Here is a 24,199-nt window from a genome sequence, read left to right on the forward strand (position 1 = left end):
ATGTCCAACAGGAGACAACCCTGCCCTGGCTCCTGGGAGAGGAGCCGGGTGTTCCAATGGGCCGTTTCCATTGCTAACCCCGAGGATTCTGTGAAGCAAAGGCTAAGACACTGCCAGGACTCACTCAGCAGCTGGCCCCCCCAAGGGGCTCTCTGGCTGCCTCTCCCCACAGGGTTGGGACTGCCTTGCAAACAGGGCTGCATCCTGAACCACTGAAGCTGTGAGAATGGAGGCAGCATGTGAGTGCTGCACCCACATGACTAATACTGGCTTCCTCTAGCAGAGCGGCTGCTGCTGCGCCTGCTGCAGAGTGACTGAACCTGGGGGAGGGGGAGCGAGGAGGCTGGTCCTGACAGCCACGGAGGAGAGGAAAGTGGTGAGAAGAAGGAAGAGGAGCACAAGCGAGAGAGCCACACTGTGCGGAGAGGAGCCAGGCTCAGCTGTAGCCAGGTGAAGGACGGAGGACCCATCCAGCAGGCAGGGTGATGCTGGTTTTCCTGCTCCACAGGACTTTGGTAAAGAGCCACCGGAGAAAGTTTTCCTGGGCCTGGGTATTCCTGAGGGGAGGACTGTGGGCGCCTGGGCTAAGTGTCCAAGCTTAGTCTGGGATGTGTCCGGCTTTGGTGCAGCAGCTAGGGGTCTCGGAGGGACCTGCAGCAGGCTGGGCTGTATACCTGGTGCAGTCAGTGGACACGGGCTGGGAGGCAAACTGAAATCATCAAGTGGACATTTAGCACTCAGCGCAGCTACCAGCAGCCAGCAGGGCTCAGTTGGCTTTCTAGGGTGCACAGGACTAAGTTGCCCCAGGGAGTGACTGAGAGCCCCACAGGTACAGGGTATGGGTTTCGTGTGCTCCAGAGAAATGGCCCAAGCTCTGGATGGGGCATATGTTTGGAGAGGTCCCTGTGTGGAGTCTGCCTGTCTGTGTCCCGGCTAATGAAGTGAATGGGCCCTGTCCTTAGGCTGCTCCCTGGACAGACCCCAGGGCCAGGGAATCCCAGCATGGAGACCCTTTGCCATGGGACCAGTCATTCTGAGGGAACTTTCTCCCCTTCTGACTGTAGCACAGATCCTGCTCCCCAGGACAATCCCAAGGAATCCCAGGCTGAAACTCAGCTCCCCCTTCTAAGCATCCCTATTAAAGGGAGGTTGCTTTTACTGGACTCCTGTACAGAATGGGTCTCCCTGTCATCCTGTGATAGGGTCACATTCACTGCTGCAGAGATTGTTCAGGCTGTCACGGGGACCATAGACTCCTAACAGAAGACCAGGCAGGGGCCTGGCAGCTCCCTGGGGTAGACGGTTACTGGAAGTCACTGCGGCAGAAGTGGGATTACTAACTAGCCCCTTTGTCTTTACCTTTCCCAGCTCGTTCCCCCTCCTATCCAGCAGGCCCGATGGAATGATTTGAGATGAAGAGTCTACCAACGTTCTGGACAACCAACCCTCCTCAGCAAACTTCAGCCCCGTTTGGCTCTGCTTGGACCAAGTTAAATGTTTGTGGGGGTTCCGCCTGGCTCGGTTCGCATGGTAGTGCAGATCCAAGGCAGGGTCCCCTAATGGGCGGAACAGATGAATCAGAGACCACATGCAGGACATGCAGATTTGAAGCTGGCACAGCTGTGTTCTGATCTTCAGCCCCTAATTTATCCAAGGGCTGGGAGCCCTTCTCACCTCAACAACTCTCACCGCCTCTGTACTGAACCCTGTGGCTTGGACCCCATTAGTCTGGCCTGATCACTGACAGCAGCTGCTGATCCCAGAGCTTCTGTGGCAGCAGGATCACTAGGGTTGACTTGCCTGTGGGGACAACTTTCAGTCCATACCCAACTTGTGCAGACAATGACAGCAGCAAGCTGGTATCACCGGGACATCAGTCGTGTTGTGGCTGAGGATTTGTTGGCCAAAGCTGGGAAGGATGGGTGCTTCCTGGTGCGAGACAGTGAGTCCGTGTCTGGGGCATACGCCCTTTGCCTGCTGTAAGTGCCCATCTCACTTCTCATCTTTGTCTCTCTCTGTCCCTTTTCCTTTTTAGGGTTCTGACATCTGTCACTTACAAACCTGCTTGTTCTGCCAAAAGGCTTTGACCTGAGGCCCAAATCTCCAGTGCCCAGACCCAGGGTGAGAAGCAGGCTGAACCTGGGTGAATGATTCCTGGAGAGATCTCTCTGCACCTCAGGCTGGTGCCAGCCTTTCTAATCCCTTTTGTCTCTGATGGTGCGCCAAGACTCCTTGGATCATTCCTGGAGAGGTCAATAGGGAATAATGACAAAGAGATGCCCTTTTCTAACTATGGGCCACCTGATCCTATGGTGTAAACATGCACACATGCTCACACATTGCTGTGAGAATCTGGCTATGGTGTCTCCAGGCTGCTCATTGTGGAAGTGACTAATAATATTGCTGAGCGCTGATAGCCTTCAAAGCCCTGAGCAGACATTAACCAAGAGGGTAAGGATTGTATCCCCAGATGGGGAAACTAGGCACAGTGAGGTGAAGTGACTTGGCCAAAGGCATAGGGTGAGACAGTGCCTGAGTTAGATTTAGCCCCCTGGAGTCCCTGGTTCCTAACCAATGCTTCAACCCCTAGATCACAGTGCAGCTATATCAATGGAATAAGTATGAGTCTTTCTAGTGGAAGTAACTACACAGCCTGACTGTAAGACAGTCCTGGCTACACCATGAGCTATGTAGCCTGGGAACCCTCTTTTCTGAGAAGTGGGTAAATGAGATATGCCCCTCACCACTGGCCCTTCCTCATGCAGGGGAAAATCCTGTTTCTAAGGGGGCCTGGAGTGCAAGTGGCTTTGCCTGGTTTGTAGGCCAGCAGCCCTGCTCTGGGAACAGGATCTGTGATATGTGGCTGCAGAGGCAGTGACTCTCGGGTGTGATTCTCCATTCACACCATGTTTAATTCATCAGTGTAAGCAGGAGCAGAGTCAGGTCCTTAGACTCCAGAGAGCCTGCCTCAACTGTGTCCCCATCCATCCTAGCAAAGTCTGCCTCTGATGTGGGTGTCCAGTGGAGTCACTGTGCACTGTGTGAGACTGCAGGACCCTGCTAGTGCTGTGAGTGAGGGAGTGAGTCACCCAGGTGGGTGCAATCCACCCTCTGTAAAAAAAAGTCACCCCAAAACTGAGAAGCAGCCAGACCACAGAGCACAGTTAACTCTTTAGATTCCAGGGCACAGAGATCCTTTAAATGTCCATCCCTAGCATGGGAATGTGTTTGCTAAGTCCTCAGCCATGCATGGCACTGCTCAAAAAGGACAGGTCCCTGAGGAGGACAGTATGTGCAGGTAACTCAGAGTGGAATTTTGATGGGGGCAGCCGATTCTCCCTATGCTCCATGTAATAGTAATCCCTCTAATAATTCACCCTGCGCTAGGCGATCCCTGGTACCCAGACCCTACTGGTGCCCTGAAATCAAAAGTGGCATTCTGCTCTAAACATACCTGTATACAAATGGCAAATGTGGAATCCTATGTTCATTGTATCTTAGCTCCAGGTCATACTAGCTCAGTTTGGAAGTGAAAAACTGTTGTTATTTTTCTAGCAGCCAGCGCTGCAAACTCTCCTGGGATTGGAGAATTGTGCTGGGCTCTTTCTGGCTTATCAGCAATATGGTTTTGCAATTGGCTAGTTAGTTAAGAATTGTGTGGGTGATGAAGGAGCTACCACTGAGGTAGCTCCCTCTATTCTAGCTGCACTGGTTCCTGTAGGCTTTACAGGAGTAAAAGACTGTGAAAACCAATTTGTCCCTGAAGTCAGCAGATCTGACTCTGACGTGCATGGCGCTCAGATCTGGTGAGTAAAGAGGAGCCATTTTTATACAGTCACATTTGTGATCGTAACCACAATTAAAATTTGCACTAGCAGACAGAGCAAACTGTACATGTGTGCAAGGATTGGACTAGCAGGGACTCTGTAGGTCAGGGCTGAGTGAATTGGCAGATCTGTGTGGGAGCTCGGGGCTGGACTAGCCAGGGATACTGCAGCTCTGGATTTGAATGTAGTAGCAGGGCTCTGCATTGCATTTGGCTAACCAGTGCTGTCCAATTGATCGTATTCCTGAGGACAACATTGTATCAGATTTGCCTAAACATGGTTTAAAGCCTTTGACTGGAGATTGACTGCTGGGTGCGATCTGAGTGGCCAGGTGTCCCTTTGTGCTGTCAGTGACTGAGCTGCCACATTGATCCCGACTCCCAACCAAGTCACACATCTGCAGAACTCACTGAAAGCTCAGCTAGTAGTCAGGCTGCTGCAGGAATAAGATGCTTTTCCTTTAAGAGTCTTGGAAGGATGCCGTTCCATTTCCGATGTTTTTCCTGGCCCAGAGCATGGTACAAATTACAAACACATGGTCCTGAGGAGAGTGGGAGGCGCAGTGCATGCTGGGGATTTAACCAATGAGCTGCCCAGACCCCCAGAACTTGCAGGGACTTAGATACTGCTAAGAACTTTTTCTCTCCAAAGCTCTTGCCTTGGCTCTGAGTAGCTGTGGGGTGTTTGGGCTCCCAGAGAAGGACATCGTCTCGCTAGCCCAGGCCTAGGCTGTCCTTCTGTGGGCAGTTTAATTCACACTTGAACAGGAGTGGCCACATGAGCTACAGAAAGTCTGGCTCTTCAGCACACCACCATGGGTCAGTGTCTGCTTCCTGTGGCCTGGCTGTCATATGTGTGCTTGTAAGCCTGCCTCCGACATGTCCAAAACCCCATTTTCAACAATCAGAGTGGTAGCCATGTTAGTCTGTATCAGCAAAAACAACAAGGAGGCCTTGTGGCACCTTAAAGACTAACACATTTATTTGGGCATAAGTTTCGTGGGCTAGAACCTACTTCATCAGATGCATGGAGGGGAAAATACAGTAGCAGGTATATATATATATATATATATACACACACACACACAGAGGACATGAAAAGATGGGTGTTGCCTTACCAAGTGGGGGGTCAGTCTAATGAAACAATTCAATTAGGTGACCAGATGTCCCAATTTTATAGGGACAGTCCCGAATTTTTGGGTCTTTTTCTTATATAGGCTCCTGTTACCCCCCACTCCCTGTCCTGATTTTTCACACTTGCTGTCTCGTCACCCTAAATTCAATTAACAGTAGAATACTACAAGAGGAAAAATCACTTTTGTAGTGGTAATAAGGGTGGCCCATTTCAAACAGTTGCCAAGAAAGTGTGAGTAACAGTAGGGGGAAATTAGTATGGTGAAATTAAGTTTTGTAATGACCCATTTACTCCCAGTCTTTATTCAGGCCTAATTTAATGATGTCCAGTTTGCAAATTAATTTTAGTTCTGCAGTTTCACATTGGAGTCTGTTTTTGAATTTTTGTTGTTAAAGAATTGCCACTTTTAAGTCTGTTATTGAGTGTCCAGGAAGACTGAAGTGTTCTCCTATTGTTTTTGGAATGTTGTAATTCCTGATGTCAGATTTGTGTCCATTTGTTCTTTTGCATAAAGACTGTCTGGTTTGGCCAATGTACCTGGCAGAGGGGCATTGCTGGCACGTGACGGCATATATCACATTGGTAGATGCGCAGGTGAAGGAGCCCCTGATGGTGTGGCTTATGTGCTTAGGTCCTATGATGGTGTCCCTTGAATAGATACGTGGACAGAGTTGGCATCGGGGTTTGTTGCGGGGTTTGGTTCCTGGGTTAGTGTTTTTGTTGTGTGGTGTGTAGTTGCTGGTGAGTATTTGCTTCAGGTTTGGGAGCTGTCTGTACGTGAGGATAGGCCTGTCTCCCAAGGTCTGTGAGAGTGAGGGATTGTCCTTCAGGATGGGTTGTAGATCCTTGATGATGCACTGGAGAAGTTTTAGTTGGGGGCTGTAGGTGATGGCTAGTGGCATTTTGTTACTTTCTTTGTTGGGCCTGTCTTGTAGTAGGTGACTTCTGGGTACCCGTTTGACTCTGTCAGTCTGTTTCTTAACTTCACCAGGTGGGTATTGTAGTTTTAAGAACACTTGATGGAGATCCTGTAGGTCAGGGGTTCTCAAACTGGGGGTTGGGACCCCTCAGGGTGTCGCAAAGGTTATTACATGGGGGGCTGTGAGCTGTCAGCCTCCAACCCAAACCCTGCTTTGCATCCAACATTTATAATGGTGTTAAATATATAAAAAAGTGTTTATAATTTATAAGGGGGGGGTCGCACTCAGAGGCTTCTTATGTGAAAGGGGTCATCAGTACAAAAGTTTGAGAACTACTGCTGTAGATGTTTGTCTCTGTCTGAGGGATTGGCGCAAATGCTGTTATATCTTAGAGCTTACTACTGTTACTCACACTTATGGTTACTCACACCTTCTTGTCAACTGTTTGAAATGGGCCACCCTCATTACCACTACAAAAGTGATTTTTTCCTCTTGTAGTAGTCTACTGTTAATTGAATTGTCTCATTAGACTGACCCTCGACTTGGTAAGGCAACTCCCATCTTTTCATGTTCTATGTGTATATATATATATATATATATATATAAATACCTGCTGCTGTATTTTCCACTCCATGCATCTGATGAAGTGGGTTCTAGTCCACAAAAGCTTATGCCCAAATACATTTGTTAGTCTCTAAGGTGCCACAAGGACTCATCGTTATTTTCAGCAATGGCAGCTAATTTTAGGTGGCTCAGATTTTGGATACCCAAATTGAGACAGCTTGTGCATAAGCATCTATGGCTTCTGCTGATGCCAAATGGAGCTGCAGGGACTAAGTGCCTCTGAAAAATCAGGCCCACTGTACTTCAGCTGAGACCCAGAATTGGAAGCATCTGTAATCAGTGGCCTCTTCTGAAAACTTTGCCCATAAAGTCCTTTTGTACTTGGCCTGTCACTTGAGAAGGAGGGAGGGAAATGTGTCACTCAAACCCTCCCTCCACAAACCAGGAGTGAGGCCGAGTCAGAACCAGTATCCAGCTGCAATGGCCTTGTGGGGGGGTACTTTGGCCAAACAAGGATGTTTATCCAGGTGACAAGCCAGTTAGCTTCAGGCTTCAATGGGGGCAGGGCATACGTCCATCAATGGGGCTCCCTGTTGTGTGGCCTGCATTGGGGGCAGTTACTACAGCTTACAGCCTATGGTGATAATTTATTTCCAGGGTTAGAAGCTTAATTTCTCTGGCCCCTTTGTCCCAGGTACTAATTATGGGTAATGCTCTGAGAGCCAACTGGGCCCTTTATCACAGTGCTGGGGATTGTTGGCTGCTGTTCCCAAATGGGACAGAAACTTATGATGTATTTGTGTTGTGGCAACACCCAGAGGCCCTGTTGAGGTAGGGACTGCACTCACATACACATGGTGAGAGATAGTCCCGGCCCCAGGGAGATCACAAGCTCCCCAGACAAGACAGAAGCTGGGAGAATGGGAGTATTATTGTCCCTCATTTCCCTGAGAACTGGTATCCAGATTCATCCAGATATAGCTGAGCTCATGGGTGCTGCTGTGATCCCTCCCTGCCTTCCTAATGGGCTAAAGGCTCTTCCCACCATCACTGCCCCCCCCCCGACTGTTAGACCCACAAGGGTGGAAATCTGGTGTTGCTACCTTGTTCTGTTTCCTCCTAGGTTCCAGAGACACGTGCACACCTATAGGATCCTGCCCGATGAGGAGGGGCTGCTATCTGTGCAGGTTGGTGGAGTGGGGTCCACTGGCTGCAGGTGGGAAGGAGGTAGCTGTAGCAGAGATGCCCCAATCACTAGTATTGCTGTCCCTTGAATCTCTGTCTTTTGGATACGTTTAAGGCACCTCTCTCCATGGCCTTTAGGTGTGGAGATCCCCTGTTGGCTGCGTGATTTGGGGTTTGCACAGGAAGCAGATGTGGAAAGGTCCTGCCTCTACCCTCTACTCTGCAGGTGCAAATGGGAGGAACACAGCACTGGCCGCATCTGGGGATGGGACAAGGGGGTATATGTGCCTCCCTTCCTGCTGGGAGCCACAAGCTAGCACTGTGGTTTCCTTTCAGCATAAGACACCTGCAGCGCTCAGAGCCCACAGGATGTGTTTCCTTTGCACAGACACAGTGCATCACAGCCTCACACTCATCTCTGGTATGGCCTGGCGCTCAGTGACAGCCTGAACGCAGCTCACTGGCCGCTCCATGCTGATGTTGCTTGCCTGCATTATATGTTACTGTCATAACTGGGGTGGCTCTAGAGAGACATCTACTCCTCCCCATTTCCTTTCTGACCCACCTTCAGTTTCAGCTGGATACATGATTCTTGTTCACTTCCTGTCCTAAACTGCTGTGTGAGACTGGGTGACAACTCTCAGAAAACAGTGATCACATCCCATCCCAGATGTGTTCCTTTTTACAGCCCTGCATGGGTCCTCCCACTCAGATCAGACCTTGGCTCTTGGCATGTCCCCAGTTGTCCCTTACTTGTGCCAATGGCAGCAGCCTCCATGACCCTTTGGGTATTCCTCCTGTTCCCATCTTTCTGATGGCTGCCAGGTTGCCCCCTTGTGTGTGCAATGATCTCCCTGTCCCATGGCCCCCATTCTCTCCTCACTCAAATCTCTCCTAAAGACAGATCCCATGAACAATGACCTACGTTAGGCAAACTCCCTCCCTCCCAGCACGATGTCAGGGCAGAGGAGAGAAATCTAAGGCTGTTTAATATTCTAAGTGAGCACCCCCGACCCCCAGCTACCCTGGGTCTTGTGGAGTGTAAGTTCCTTGGGATGGGAACAGTCTTCCATTGTACCCTGAGCCGAGTCAGGCTCATTAGCTGCACCCAACAGAGAGATATTGTATCATGTTCCTAATCCTAATCCTTCCTGGGCTGGCTGCAGGATGCCGTGGGTATTCAGAGTGTGGGGTGGGATCTGCCAGAGCAACAGCCATTCTTCTTCTTCCCTTAGACCATACAGGGCATCCAGGCCAAATGCTTCCGCACCCTGACCGATCTAATAGGGGCCTACCAGCAGCCCAACAATGGCCTGGTGATCCCACTGCTCTATCCTGTGAACAGAGCAAGAGAGTCAGTGGATGAGGACTCTGGTGAGTCTGGAGGGACTGAGGGGTGTGCATGTGGTGAGGGGAGCATTTGGGGGGCTGGATGAAGCCATGGGCTAGGGAAGGAAATGAAATGGGGGGATGTGGAGGGTGCAGATCAGCCATGCAGCTCCCCAAGAGAGTGAATTATAGTCTCCACAGCACCTAATTGTGCCTGGGGGGTCATGGCTTAAATGGGGTGTAACATTCAATTCATCCCTCACCCCCTTAACCCAGCAATGGGGAGATCAGGAGTGGGCTTGGGGGAGGGGAAGCTGGTTACTTTTCTCTCTTAAGATGCTGTGCCTTTCTGTTTGCAGATGGTGAAGATGGCAGAGCCAGCCACCCTCCAAGCCTGGTGCCTCACAGTGGGAACATCGTGGGCAGCACCAGTGGGTGGGTTAGTGCTCAGCCAAACAAGGCCCAGATATCTCAGCAACTGCAGCTGAGGCTGCAGGAGCAGGTTCACAGCAGGTACTGCCTGGCACCTCCACACCTGTCACAGAGCAGGTAGCAAGCCCTATATTTTGGGATGTCCAGAGGCTGCTGGAGTGAGTTACCAGTGCACGTGTGAGGAGAGCTTCCCTTCCTGCTATGGAGAGTGGAAACTGTCCCATTGGGAAGAGCAAGGCCACAGCAGTGAGGGGGGGAATTGGACAGCTCAATTAAAGGACACAATGGGGGCTGTACCTCTAGCACCTGCCTTTGCCCACAGGTGACACTAGAACACCCCTTCTTGCCCAACCCCACATGGTGAGAGTGAGATTGGAGAGCTCGGGGTGACTGCCAGCCAGCCCTGTCTTTTCCCTGAAGTCTGCAATATCCGCTGACTTTCCCCATCGTGGTGCCAGGGGCAATACCTGCATCAGCACAATGCGGGGCAGGCAGCTGGAGCTCTCAATAAGAAATTCACTCACACACTCACACATCCCCACCTGTTGCAGCCCGGCCAGCGATTTCATGGGATTCATGGCCGAGTACCTCAGCCACCATTTACAGCTTGACCTGGAGGCCCTGAGGAATGGGAACCTGCAGCTGAGACACCTGAGCACAGCCTTAGTGACCGCCTGCCGTGGGCTGCACAGGTGAGCAATGGAGGGAAAGGAATTGGGCTGGGGATAGACTCATCCTAAGTCAGAGGCAGAAAAGCCCCATGAGGTCCTAGGGGTTGTTCTTTCCTATCTGTTCTCTAGAGACAGGATGTCAGGTTTCTCTAGAGACAGGATATCTGTCTCATATCTGGCCCTCACAGTCCTTCCTCTGGGCATCTCATCTGTGCTGGGTACAGATGCTGTCTGCTACTTTAAACGCTGGCAGGCTGTTCTCTGCTGGGTAAAATTGGTATCTGCTGCTTTGAATACCTTCCCCTAGGGGGTCTTGTATGTGCTGGGTACAGATGGCACCTGCTGTTTTGCCCTTTTACTTTGGCTCTGTGTCCTGCAGCTAATGAGGCAGAAGAAAGTCCCTCTGCGAGGAGGTAGCTTGAACAAGGCCTTTGCTAGGAAGCCAGGCCATTTCCTGCATCCAGAGCACGTGGAAGTCACTGGCCTCCACAAAACCCCTGTGTGAATTTCTTCTTTTGTGGATGCTGGGGGAGTGTGGTTCGCTGAGCTCATCCACAAGCTGAGAAATCTTCACCCAGAAAGTCTCATGCTGTTCCCTTTGCTTGGTCTCAGCCCTAATTACAGCATCTTTCCCCTCCCTCCCAATTATCCCTCTCCCTCAGTGGCTGCATCCTTCAAATTCAAGTGCCTAAACAGCAGTTGTGTTAGCAAGTCACTGCAAAGCACACCCACTTCACAGAGCTTTGTGGAGTCTTAGTCCCAACCCTGCTTAGACTCCTCCGGCACTGAAAGTGTCTCTGGTTTGCTGAACTCTCTGGTGGGAAGGACCTGCTCCTAGCACTGTGGTGTCAGGTGGCACCACCTGATGGCAGTCCCCACCAGTAAGACAGAGGGATTGCTGCCCCCAGCCCAGCTTCTCTGAACGGGTGTGACGGGTGGCTTATCAGGACCTGGGATAGGACCAGCAGGGGTGTCCTGGTGACTGGCTCCTTGGATCACACAGAGCTTCCCCACTCACTGCTCTTCTCTCTGCAGTGAGATTGACTTCACGCTGGCTGGTTTAGAGACTCTGGCCAAAGTGTTTGACCCTCCAGCTTCCCCTCGGAGCCCCATAAGAGAGCAGGTGAGCCCTCCCCATCCCCAAAGTGCTGGCCCAAGGCAGGGAGCCTCACTGTAGGCGACAGCATGTCTCTGCCCCTGAGGCTGGCCTTGAGGGGGAAGTTGGTCATGGGGGATTTCATTGTTTGGGTTTGTTTTTCCTGCGTATCTGCACCCATAGAGGGCACCATGCTCCTTTCCTGGAGCGAGGCCCAGCCAGCTGCCTATGTTCATGAACCAAGTGCTAGAGCTCAAATCCAGAGGGAGTTCAGATGCAGCAGGCTAGATGCTACAGTGAAGGTTGAAAATTGCAAAGCAGGGACCTGGGAGAGGAAGAATACTTCAGTGGTGGGACAGGTCAGGGATCTGGTCTGGGACACCTCAGTTGGACTGACCCAGAGTGTGTTGATGAGGCTCAACAAGGACAAGTGCAGAGTCCTGCACTTAGGAAGGAAGAATCCCATGCACTGCTACAGGCTGGGAACCGACTGGCTAAGCAGCAATTCTGCAAAAAAAGACTTGGAGATTACAGTGGATGAGAAGCTGGATATGAATCAGCAGTGTGCCCTTATTGCCAAGAAGGCCAATGGCACATTGGGCTGTATTAGTAGGAGTATTGCTAGCAGATTGAGGGAAGTGATTATTCTCCTTTATTCAGCAGTGGTGAGGCCACATCTGGAGTATTGGGTCCAGTTTTGGTCCCCTCACTACAGAAGGGATGGCATGTGGACAAATTGGAGAGAATCCAGTGGAGGGCAACTAAAATGATTAGGGGGCTGGGGCACATGACTTACGAGGAGAGGCTGAGGGAACTGGGGTTATTTAGTCTGCAGAAGAGAAGAGTGAGGGGGGATTTGATAGCAGCCTTCAACTACCTGAAGTGGGGTTCCAAAGAGGATGGAGCTAGGCTGTTCTCAGTGGTGGCAGATGACAGAACAAGAAGCGGTGGGGGAGGTCTAGGTTGGATATTGGAAACACTATTTCACCAGGAGTTCACCAGGAGGGTGATGAAACACTAGAATTGGTTACCTAGGAAGGTGGTGAAATCTCCATCCTTAGAGGTTTTTAAGGTCCAGCTTGACAAAGCCCTGGCTGGGATGATTTAGTTGATGTTGGTCCTACTTTGAGCAGGTAGTTGGACTAGATGACCTCCTGAGGTTTCTTCCAGCCCTAATATTCTATGATTCTAAGATCTGCCTGGCAGTGGAGACCTATGTCCTGAGCCAAAGCCCCCCATGCTGTTCCAGCCCCAGCCTGCCCTCACTGCTCTGCCTGTGCGCCTCACTCCTGCTCCACAGCTCCCTGCACAGACCTGCACAATTAGCACAGAGGTGCTAATTGTGCTAAACTGTGTATGTTTTAGTTCCATAGAGAAGTGTCTCCAGACCTTCCCAACTCTTTGCTAGTGACCCAAAGTGTAGTTAATAACCATTACAGTAGAGTGACCAGATGTCCCAATTTTATAGGGACAGTCCCAATATTTGGGGCTTTTTCCTATATAGCCTATGACCCCTCACCCCCGTCCCAATTTTTCACAATTGCTGTCTGGTCACCATACATTAGAGAGCCTTTTTTTTTTTTCCAGTTTGGCAAATAGCAAATTTTCTGAAAAATGCATTTGTGGGGCACCAAAACTATTCAGAAATTCAGCAAATAATTTAGGCTGAGAATACCTAAAATTAAAAGTTTCAGAAATGTCAAAATGTTTTTAAAAAAAATCTCAATTCACGTCAACCTCCAAAATGCTTTGACCGACCTAAGCAACATGTTTTTGTGTTTTAATAAGAAAAAAAATTCAGTTTTGGCTCAATGATTTTTCCAGATTTTTCAGTTTAGCTACCAAACTTGGAGGGGAAAAAAACACAGTTATTCATGCAGCTCTACTCTCCATAGGTATTGAAATGACCCTGGAAACTGGTCAAGGTTTCTGGACATATCCACTACAGTTTAATCTATCATTGCTGCTTTAAGAGCACCAGGTATCAGAATTTGTCTCTCTTTCTGTTCAGGGTCTCTTGGCCAGCGATCCAGACCTTGAACTGCTCCTCAGCAAGATCTCCACTGTCAACCACCTGCTCTCCTCTCTAGAGAAAAAGGTACCTAGTGAGTTTGTAATCTCAGCACACATTGCTAGGGCTTGGGACCGTTACTCTGCAAACAAGTCCAGGGTTACAAGTTTGCCACCCTGCAACCATGGCACATGAGCAATGCATTTGTCAATGATAAAGCTACAAAAGGAAGGCAAAGAGAGCAGAAGTTAGAATTCCATTAAATACGGGGAGGTTTAGAATTGAAGATCCCAGAAGAGGTAAACTTAAATTACAAGAATTACAGCAAAAACCTCTGAAGAAATACCCTGTTATAAATTCCCCCATGAAGGGTAGAAGAGCTACTAATGGCAACCTTTACTAATGTCCCCTAGCACTCCAGACAAGAATAAGCTCCTTAAACTTGAGCAAACTCCTAGGATAAATTAAAACTCCCAGATAGAGCAAGTTTCTACTAGGTTGAGCTCCCGAAGACAGGAAGGATACTGGCCTCTCATTAAATTGGAGGGAAGGGAATTCCTTCCACCTGGAGCACGCTTTATAGTTCCTTAGTCCCACCCCTAACAGGTTCTAGCCAATCAGCCCCCCCTACCTTACTCACAAGACACATTACCAATTTAACACTTTCACAAACCAACCTCTGCCCCTGGGCCTCCATGCTCTTTGTGCTGACCCACTGGGTCACCTGGGTTCCCAATTCCTGCTCACTTTTGCTGAGATCCCTGAGGTGTCTATCACAAGCAGTGTGACATTGCTACTCTTGTGGGACAGCCATGAGGGACAGATCTATGTCATTGCCTCCTTCCTAGAGGAGGGCATTGTGATTTGTAGCCAAGCCATTGCTCTGGATGCCTCCATGGCAAAGCTGACAGAGTCTGTGTATGGCTCTCTCAAACATGAGCTGTTCACCTTGTCCCCTCCCTGGGTGATTGAAGCACTGGACAGGAGGGAGCATATTCTGCTGATTGTTGCCTGGCTTCTTCACACTGATGGCTCCAGCACTGCCTAGTCAATACATGCCAGATAGTGCCAATAGCCAATGGGTAAATTCAGGCCCCAAAAGAGGAGGTGACTGATTGCAAGCAAATCAGTGGCAGGGCCAGGAACAGAACCCAGGGCTCTAGTCTCCCCCTCTGACTAGTAGGTGGTGTTGCCTTCACTTTAATCTGTGCAGACACAGAGCAAACAGCAGGTGGTACCTCATCAGGACCCAATTCCAAAGTTCCCGCTGTCACTTGTTGTGCTTAGCAGGAAGGCCCAGCCATGCCCTGCAGCCAGCAACATGTTAGAATCTCCTGCTTCCACTAGACCCTAGTTCGCCTGCTGGCAAAGCATCTGGATTTGAACCCTCTCCCTTGTGCAGCTGGTCTCTCTGTTTGTGTCTCTCAACACCTGCCTGTCTCTGACTCTTTCTCTGCAGGTGCTGAAGACACTGCAAGAGACAGTGACCAAGCACAAACTGGCTGTTCCCAGTGTGGCTGTGGCACACCCCCCTGCTGCCAAGCCCATGACTGTGCAGAACTTTGAGGTGAGAGAGGCACCTAGGTGCGGCGAGCTCTGCTGCACTGCTCCCTTCAGGGGCTTTGATGGGGCCTTTCCCAGCACAGGCAGAGACTAGGGTGGGTATGATCAGCTTGGGCCCTACATAATGTGGGGCCTGCATCTTGTGGGCCAGCTGGGCAGTGGCACTGTGGGAGAGACAACATGGGGTGTGATTTCCCCTTCAGGCAGATGAGAAAGCCAATCTGGGGGGAGGGGCCGGAAGTCTATGGGGCTGCCCTTCTCCTATTCTCCAATGGACAGCGGAAGCTAGCGTGAGAAGAGCTGGTTTATACCTGCCACAATACATTGGCGTTCAGACACAGGTGTGAAGATAGCACTTGCCTAGTGAGCTCAGCAAGGTGCCATGTGAGCAGTGTCCCTCCAGGGGAGGGGGAGGCCCCAGCCCAATGGTATACTCCAGGGAGCTACAGAGATAAAGGGGCATACATTCCCTGCTCCTGCCCTCAGTTGCACCCAATCTAGTTGCACCTGCCTCAATAACCTAGTTCCTTGTGCTGCAGGTGAAAGTGGGCAAAACACAGAGGGCCTCCCTTACAGTGGATGTGGAGTCTGGGACAATGGCCATCACAAAGAGGGGCTGCAGCTCTCCAGAGGAGACCATCTCTCAGGACAAAAGTAGGGGAAACCCCTTCAGTCCATTGACTTGGCCGTAGGCCTTGGAAGGTTGTTGAGTAATTGGCCCATTGTGGAAGTAGACCCCTGGGAGAAGCAGCAGTGAGAGGTCAAGAATACTCTGTGGTGCACAAATGGAACATGGCCACCACTAGGCTTCCTGGCTGAAGCCAGAGTGATGGGCACCTTCACCCAGGGTAATCTGCTGAACAGTTATCTCAAGGACGGGAGGGATAAACCAGAGCCTGCTGGATGCACACAGGAGCCCCGCTTGGTGAGCTCAGTGCTGGCTGCCTTCCTGCAGTATGACATCCTGCGGGAGCGAGGGGCAGCCGTATCCACACCCCTCTGTGTTATGCTGAGAGGCAGCAGCAGTGCCCTTCCTTAGGGGTTTATCGGCCGTGCTTTTGGGGGTTGTGCTGTTCCGTGTCTCACTGTCGCTGGTGTGGCTGTCTTCAGTCTTGCAGCTGATTAAATACCAGAGCATGCAGAGCAAAGTGAGGCTGGTGTATGACAGAGACCAGCACAGAAGCCTGACGAAGGACTTCATCTTCCAGAACGCACGGGTAAGGGGTCCTCCCCAGGCCTGGGCTCCCACCAGCTTCACTGCAGCAAAAGACTAAGGCCAGGCCTTAGACCATGGGGCAGTATTTGACCCTGGTGCAGACTAGCCCTGTATGTGGGCTGGCATCCTGGTTCTCTCTGCCTGGCCTCTGAGAATTGGCTGGTAGGAAACCCACCTATGCTCTGCTGTATGTGGGCAATGAGGGGATGTTGGCGTGGGAAGCACAGGGGCCTGAGAGCAAGCTCTCTGAGTGACACAGGGTGCAGGGTACTGCAAAGGATCATTGAAAAGGTGGGTGAGGGCTTCCCCTCAGCACCCAGGAGGTGGAACATCACCATGAAACCAGAGAGGGGAACAAGGGGCTTCAGCCCGTCTTCTGAGCCAGGTGCTCATGTGGCTGTACAGCACTGCCCTCTGCTGGTGTGGGAGAGACCTCTCGGGCACCACTGCTTTCCATCTCTGGTGTGGGTCAGCAGAGCTGGCCCTTAGCTTATTGGTATCCAGTAAAGAGGGGCCAGTATCCGGAATCCCTGTCTGTTCGCTTTGCCCTGTGTGTTTACAGGTAGCTGATGACCATGGCACTTATATGCATCACCTAGATCAGGGGTCTCAAATTCAAATGACCACAAGGGCCACATAAGGGCTAGGTCATTGGCCCAAGGGCTGCGTCACTGACACCCTCCCCCTTGGTGCCTCCTGCTCTGCCCCCACTCCATCCCTTCCATGAGGCCCTGCCTCTTCCCACCCCTTCCCTGCCCCCATTCCAACCTCTTTCCTGAAGTCCTCACCTCAACTCTGCCCCCTCCCTGCCCCCAGAAGGTTGATGAGGGGTGTGGTGGGGGCTCAGAGCAGGGAGTTGAGGTGCAGCAGGGGGTTGGGGTGCAGACAGGGGGCTCAGGGTGAAGAAGGGGTGTGGGATGCAGCAGGGGGCTCAGGGCACAAGGTTGGGGTGTGGGGTGCAGCCGGGGGCTTAGGGCAGGGGGTTGAGGTGCAGGCAGGGGGCTCAGGGCAGGGAGTTGCGGGGCAGGGTGCAGGAGGGCTTCGGGCTCCAAGGTGGTAGCAGCGCACACCAGGGCCAGGGCAGGCTGCCAGCCCTGGCTTTGCTCCATCCTGGGAAGTAGCTGGAACCAAGTCCCTGCGGCCCCTGGGTGAGGGGGGGATGCAGGGCTCCACGCGCTGCTTGTCGTGCCTCCAGATACCTCCCCTGAAACTCCTATTGGCCACGGCTCCCTGTTCCCAGCCAATGGGAGCTGCTGGGGGCCTGTGCCTGGAAGCCAAGGCAACACATGGACAGAGCCCTCTGCTTCTCCCCCCTCCTCGTGCTGCTTCAGGGAGCGGTGTGGGGCTCGAGGGGGGCAATCCTGTGGCTGTAGTTTGCCCACCCCTGGCCTGGAGGTAGGCTGGGGGGGTGGGCGTGCGAGCGGGATGCTTGGCGGGCCACAGGAAATAGCCCTGAGGGCTGCCGCGTGTTTGAGACCCCTGACCTAGATACTATGCTGGGAGGTGCACTGAAGAGAGCTAATCACAAACTAATCCTAGACTCTGAACTATTCAGCAAGGAGGCTTGGCCTGGGAGGCTGCAGTGTGCTCCATTGCTTTCTGCTGGAGCTACTGGGGCCTCCTCTCCCTCTGCTCATTAGCTGGCAGGAGCCTGGAGATTTGGCGTCCCTGAGGTTTATTATTATAGTGGGCCCAAACCCCAGTGTACTAGGCACTGTACCACACAACATGAAAAGACAGTCCCTGCGTCAAAGAGTTCACAGTAAGTTAAGACAGGAGATGACAGGTGGATGTGAACAGACAGATGGGGGAGAACTAGGACACAATGAGACAATACTGGATAGCATGACTGACAGTGGTCTTGCCGCACCAACCACTGTCAAATTTTATTCTCCTTGCCTCTTTCCATGATGGCCATGTGAGCTTGACTGTGGTCCTGGAGGACCTTCCTCCTGTGCTCTTCTCCTAAGAAGTGGGTCGTAGGACAGTTATATCCATTGATCATCACTAGACATGGGGATTACAGCTAAAAGCAGGATTGTCCACCACTATGAGGCTTTAGCGATGCTCTGGAGTGATACAGATGAGTCCTGCACTGAAGACTGGTAGTTAACATTGGCCAAGATCAGTCTGCAGCTCTGTGGGGACAGGCCTGTGACTCAGCTTGGGTGCCATGTTCTCTTGAACTCTGTGTCAGGACCCAAGCAGACAGTCGTGTTCGTCTCTTGCAGAAGCGAGAGGCCTTTTGCCAACTGCTGCAGCTCATGAAGATCCAGCATTCCAACCTGGATGAGCCAGACCTCATTTCTGTGTATGTTGGGACGTGGAACATGGGTAAGGAGTAGGGACAGCTCAGAGACCTCCAGTTAGACCATGTGTTCTTGTCATGAATCCAGGGACAGTTCTGGAGTTGAAATCTCTGCAGATTTCCAAAGGGAGCTATGCCCAGGAGTTCTGAGATCTTTGTTGAGTCCTGGTGGGGTGAGAAGGTTGGAGAAGCCCTCATCCTCAGGCTTTACCTGGGCTTGGGTCAATATCATGATGCACCTGCCACACCTGGTATTTTTGTTGAGTAAATAGAGCTGCTGATATATGGTCAGTAGTGGTGGGACATGTCAGTGAACCTCATAAACAAGCTGTCTCTTGGCTGGACTCAGGAGCTGCCATAGTACTTTCCATCCTTGACAGGGGACTTATTAGACCCCCCCAGGGCCTGGCACAGAATGAGAGGTAACCAAATCCCACTTCATCCAGCGTGGTTCCAATTTATGGACTTGATATTCCACCAATGTGCTTGGGTTGGTGCAGGGGAGGGGAGGCAATGAAATGTAGCAATCTGATCCCATCTCTCCTTTTCCCCCAGGCAGTGCTCCACCCCCCAGGTCCATGGCTTCATGGCTGACATCAAGGGGGTTGGGACGGACTCAGGATGAGACCACAGCTGGCATCCCACATGACATCTATGTTATTGGTACCCAGGAGAACTCGCTGGGGGACCGTGAATGGGTGGAGTTCCTGCGAGCCTCCCTGAAGACCTTGATGTCCATAGATTTCCGAGTGGTATGGGCCCAGGCTACCCCATTCATGCAACCCTGAGGGAGGGACAGTGCCCATGTCCTCTAGTATCCCCTGTCCCTGTTGGCTCCCCTTACCTTACCTCTCTGGCTTTGTAAGGAGTGGTGCCTGCCAGCACTCACTCAGTTAAGAGCCTATCCTTCATCCAACTATTACTGGAAGTAGATCACTCAGCAACAAATTGTCCTTGGGCTGTTACACCCATAACCAATTGCCTAAGATAAAGCCAGAGGGATCCAACACACCACCAGAGCCCTTGACAAGCAAGAAATTTGCCCTCCCCAAATGGAGCCTGTTGTTGGGACCTGGTGCTCAGACACTTTGGTGGCTTGTTTGACCCCACCTTTCTGCTTCCTTCACCATCCCCCTTTCCACCTGTTGGCTGAAGGATTGGAGAACAGTTCAGGGACCCACAGATGCTTCCAGTGGGAAATGGGGAAGCCAAGATCATCCTCTCACCTGTGTCCTCTTCTCTCTATCTCACGGCCTGGGAACCCTCTCCCTCTCTCCCCATTTCTCCAGTTGAATTGAATTCTCTCTTAGGCATCCTTCTTGGTGCCTGCCTAGGCAGGACACATTCTCTCATCTGTGTGGTGCCATTTTTCAGGCTGCGGCCTCTGCAGCCAGGACCTTGTGGCGTGGATGGCCACGGTCATGCCCAGAGAGCTGGGAAGCAGGCCTGAGAAATCTCCCCATAGACTGAGTTCAAGCAGGTCTTGCCCACAGCCCAGGAGCGAGCTAATGGAGTCTTGTCCAGGCCAGACCCAGCAAATGCTGCAAATCCAAACTTGATGTTGGGCCCAGGGAGGTGGTGTTTGTACACAAGACTTCAGGGATGCCTGGCCCAGCTGCTGGAGGGTTGCCTATTGCAGCGTGATTTCCAGAAGAGGACAGTGTGTTCTCATTCCACTACTCTGCTTTGGGTGGTCTCACTCCTTCCCCAATCTCGTTGCAGGTTGCCTTACAGTGCCTCTGGAGCATCAAGATTGTGGTGCTGGTGAAACCAGAGCATGAACGCCGGATCAGCCATCTGACCACGTCAAGTGTGAAAACAGGAATTGCAAACACACTAGGTGCAGCAGAAAGGGAAGGGCATCTGGGGGCTGGAGTGGGAGGAGAGGAGAGGCGAACACTATGGGGCAGGGGAGTGCTTGTAGAGCCATGTTGGGGTGGGAGGAGGACATGTTCCAGGGCCATATCTGGGAAAGTGCAGGGGAGTGGTCTGGGTTCTGTATATGGATCGGGGGAGAGGAGGTGGGGAGTACTTTGTATGTGGGGCACAGGGGAGTGCTCTGGGTGCCATACCAGGGGGTGAGGTGATCTCAGGTCCCAGTGGGGATCAGAGCATATGGGGACAGCCAGGTCATGTGAGGAGCCCCTGGCAAGGGGAACATGCAGGTCTGAGGGCTGACCAGGCCTCGTGTGTTTCCTCAGGTAACAAAGGGGCTGTGGGCGTCTCCTTCCTTTTCAACGGCACATCATTTGGATTTGTGAACTGCCACCTGGCCTCAGGGAGCGAGAAGACACACAGGTGATTGGGGGGCTGCTTCCTGACCCCTGTGCCTGCATAAGACCCTCAGGGGGCTGGGAATGCCAGCACAGCTGCCCCATAGCCAGTGCATCACCTCTTGCATTGATTAGCCACTTCCTGGCATTTCCTCTGCCTCAGCCACAGTCAACCTTCATCTCAGCCTCCCCGCCATGGCCAGACAGCCTAGATACTGGGCTGGACATGCTCACCCAATGATTGCACTCTTCCAGTTGGCTGGGGTAGATGTGTGCAGGGCTGGGACTCTGTCCAGCCTACTGCAGGGCTGGGGAATGGCTTGAATGGGCTAGGGTTGGTGTCACTTTGATCACTGTCAAATTGGAAAGTGGGGGCTGGGAATGGGTGAGGACAGGGAGAGGGGGCCTTGTGGGGGCAGGTAGGTGTCAGGGTGAGATGGGTCCCAGGTTGATTTGTGGGGCAATGGGATGCTGGGGGGATTTGTGTAGGCAGGTAGGGGTCAGGGTGGGATCTGTGGGGTCAGGTGGGGTCCTGCAGATTTGCAGGGCAATGGAGTCCTGGGGGATCTCCCTGATTTTCTCTGCCTTGTGCGACCCTCATCATTGGTGCAGACGGAACCAGAACTACAGTGATATTCTGCGCTCTCTGGTCCTGGGTGACAAGAGACTCAGCAGCTTTGACCTCACCCTGCGCTTCACCCACCTCTTCTGGTTTGGAGACCTCAATTACCGCCTTGATATGGAAGTCCAGGTAGGACTCTGGTCCCATTTGTGCCCTGGGTTGCTGCTGAGCTCCACACAGCTGCTTTTGAGAACAGGCCACCTGTGGGAACACTCTTGGGGCAGGTCCCTCCTCCCAGCCCAGCCCCAAAGGCATGCAGGGGATGGGTGTGGACTGTGAACATGGAGCTCCTTGTCTTCTCTGAGGACTCCTGTGGTGGGATCCTGTGCTGGGGGAAGGGTACAGAAAAGCCCTGCAAACCCTAGTGCTTATGGACCTTTCCCTCTTCCCTCTCAGGACATCTTAGCTCATGTGAACAAAAAGGAGTTTGAGGCCCTGCTGGCTGTGGACCAGCTCACCCTGGAGCGGGAGAAGAACAAGGTGTTCCTGCGATTTAGTGAGTGTGATGGGGACAGATGGGGAGCCCACACTGACCTCCCAGAGCACTGCCTGTCTGCTGCCTCGCCCCCAGGAAGGCTCCCGTATACCATGCCCCCATCGCCAGCCACCTCCAGCACTCACGGTTCAACAATGTTTAAGGAAGGACAAGCTCTACAGCTGCTGCCAAAATGTGCAGGAGAGACAGGAGCCCCTAGGTCTCCAACAGCAGCAGATACAGCAAAGCCAGGATGGGGCTTTGCCCTGTTTTGGGGGTTTAACCCCTGCCATGATGCAGATAACAGCTACAGGTCAATGAGCTTTGCTACACCCTCCACACCCAGACTCCACAGATTCACCCATCCAAACCATCACTCTGTCCCCTACCCCAGCCATGAACAGTCTAGTGTCACCTCCCAGCCAGGGCTGTGCTACATAGTGTCTAAATGTGCTAGAAACCTTTATATGCACAAAAGAAACCCAGCCTCAGGTGGTAAGCTCAGTGAGATAGTTGGCTCGGCTTAGTCCCCAGGGGATGTTTGTGCACAGTTCACTGTGCTGAGGAGAGGCCCTGGGCTGGACAGTAGAGGGGCTACAGGCCAGGGTGGAAGTGCTTTGGCAGAGCAAGAGCAGGGATGAAGTTCAGGGCTGGGAGGAAATGGTAGATCTGTGTGTGTCAGTGGAGGACAAGTAGGTCTTTCTAGTCTGATAGGATAATCTGGCTGGGTTTCTCTGGCCCTGCCATTGGCTCTGCGGGCCGTGTCTTCCTGCCCTGGACTGTGGGTGTCTGGCGCGGTCTCGCCTCCATGTCGTCGTGTTTGCTCCATTTCCAGGTGAGGAAGACATCTCCTTCCCCCCCACATACCGATACGAACGGGGCTCCCGAGACAACTATGTTTGGCAGAAGTTCAAAACCACAGGGGTGAGTGTCTGGCCCCAAGAGGAAGGGGCTGGGATCTGGCCAGGGCTTCCATGTGGGACAGTCCCAGGTGAGGTGCTCTATGGCCCTATCTGGCTGCGAGAGGGAATAGGACTGGGACAGCAGGCTCGATTCTGTTTTCCAGCTGAGTTGCACTCAGGGTAGGGATGAAGACACAGTGGCTTTGAGCCACCCCTATTCTCAGGCTGGGTTTCTGAAGCTCTTTTGGCTTGTGCTGGCTGCCTGTGGGCACGAGGGAATAGCTGGACCAAGGAAGTCTAGAGCGAGGCAATGGCAGGGCTGGAGTTAGGGCTTGAGAGATCGTGGCTCCCAGCCCTGTGTTCAGCCTACACTGCCTCACCCTACACTCCCTTCCTCTCGCACTGTGATCTGTGCTGTCCCTGAACAGTGAGCAGCGGGGACCCCATGCCTTCAGTGACACTGGGATGATCAGTACCCTGCCCTTGGGAATGAACAGGATGGTAACCTCCCTAGTTCAGCTGGGAGGGGAGATGTGCTGGGAGTGTGGGAGGCTGCAGGGAAATCCAGGCAGCTCAAACCAGGCTCAGTCATGCACCTAAAGCTTCTTTGCTCTTGGTTGCAGGTGAGGATCAACGTTCCCTCGTGGTGTGATCGCATCCTATGGAAGTCACGCCCTGAGACTCACGTGCTCTGTAACTCGTATGGTGAGTGAAGAGCCCTGGGGGCTGTCTGGGAGCACAAAGGCCATTAGCCTGCACCTCCAAGGCCCAGCCTGGGACAGGTGCATGGAACAGTGGGTTTCTGTGGCAGACGTGGCTCCCTCTTCGGTGTTTCAGGCTGCACTGATGACATTGTGACCAGTGACCACTCGCCCGTCTTTGCCACGTTTGAGGTGGGAGTGACGTCTCAGTTTGTGCCTAGGAAAGGTAAGGAGGCTGCCCTCCGTGGACCACTGGACAGGGTGGGGAGGGCCTACTCCTCTGGTGGATCTAGGGCAGGAGTGCTGCAGTCCTAGCCCCGTGTGTGCTGAGTAGGTTCTGCCATCCCTTCCAAACTGCAGCGTTCTCAGGGCCAACACATGTCGCCACAGGGCTACCAGCCAGCAGTGCTGGTTAGCATTGTTAGTGGGGAGATGAACAGGTCAGTCTTTGCCTGGGGAGTAGGGTCCAGGGAACTCCTTTTGCTGACCCCACAGACAGACCTGAGCTAAGACTGGGGTAGTAGCAATCTGACACCCTGCCCAGGTCCTCAAGGGGTCATATCAGCCAGCACGGGAACAGCCCATCTGAGGGGTCAGATCTGGGGACAGGGTGGGGCCCCTTCAGCATACACTGATTGGCCATTCTGTGCTGGCAGCTCCTGGCTCCAGCACTGAGTCCCTGGCCTGCATCGAGTGGGACAGCATTGAGGTGATTGTGAAAACAGCCAGCCGCAGCAAGTGCTACATTGAGTTCCATTCCTACTGCCTGGAAGGTGAGAGCAGCCTGGGCGTGTCTACTGGCCACATGCCAAGCCCGTCCAGCACCTGGAAGGGAGACCAGCAAGGAAAACCTAGTGCTGCAGGGAGCAGCACAGGTGACTTTCCAGACCAAGTCAGTGCTGACCCCAATGCCCCAGTGCAGTGCTAAGGGGCTCTGTGCTGCAGAGGGCTCCTTAGAAGGGGGTGCTGT

The 24,199-nt window shown here is 52.5% G+C and overlaps 1 protein-coding gene across 5 annotated transcripts in view; it reads left to right on the forward strand.

Annotated features, from left to right (window-relative positions):
* The first annotated feature begins 365 nt into the window (after positions 1–365).
* Positions 366–24,199, forward strand: part of LOC115657873 (phosphatidylinositol 3,4,5-trisphosphate 5-phosphatase 2-like) — a 29,290-nt gene continuing 5,456 nt past the window's right edge. For 2 of the 5 annotated variants that reach the window (XM_030576186.1, XM_030576191.1), the window contains exons 1-21: positions 366–515; positions 1,369–1,979; positions 7,569–7,632; positions 8,866–9,004; positions 9,319–9,472; positions 9,943–10,083; positions 11,098–11,185; positions 13,170–13,256; positions 14,629–14,736; positions 15,272–15,386; positions 15,843–15,949; positions 18,180–18,282; positions 18,812–19,008; positions 19,979–20,096; positions 20,458–20,554; positions 21,142–21,280; positions 21,548–21,647; positions 22,462–22,550; positions 23,152–23,233; positions 23,366–23,455; positions 23,886–24,002. In XM_030576186.1, the coding sequence (XP_030432046.1) occupies positions 1,843–1,979; positions 7,569–7,632; positions 8,866–9,004; positions 9,319–9,472; positions 9,943–10,083; positions 11,098–11,185; positions 13,170–13,256; positions 14,629–14,736; positions 15,272–15,386; positions 15,843–15,949; positions 18,180–18,282; positions 18,812–19,008; positions 19,979–20,096; positions 20,458–20,554; positions 21,142–21,280; positions 21,548–21,647; positions 22,462–22,550; positions 23,152–23,233; positions 23,366–23,455; positions 23,886–24,002 (2,272 nt within the window). In that variant the 5' untranslated portion in view covers positions 366–515; positions 1,369–1,842. The remainder of the gene's footprint in view (positions 516–1,368; positions 1,980–7,568; positions 7,633–8,865; positions 9,005–9,318; positions 9,473–9,942; positions 10,084–11,097; positions 11,186–13,169; positions 13,257–14,628; positions 14,737–15,271; positions 15,387–15,842; positions 15,950–18,179; positions 18,283–18,811; positions 19,009–19,978; positions 20,097–20,457; positions 20,555–21,141; positions 21,281–21,547; positions 21,648–22,461; positions 22,551–23,151; positions 23,234–23,365; positions 23,456–23,885; positions 24,003–24,199) is intronic. The other 3 variants (XM_030576189.1, XM_030576188.1, XM_030576190.1) reach the window with 3 other exon arrangements.

Source organism: Gopherus evgoodei, chromosome 9 (genome assembly GCF_007399415.2).
Source record: "Gopherus evgoodei ecotype Sinaloan lineage chromosome 9, rGopEvg1_v1.p, whole genome shotgun sequence".
Lineage (NCBI taxonomy): Eukaryota > Metazoa > Chordata > Testudines > Testudinidae > Gopherus > Gopherus evgoodei.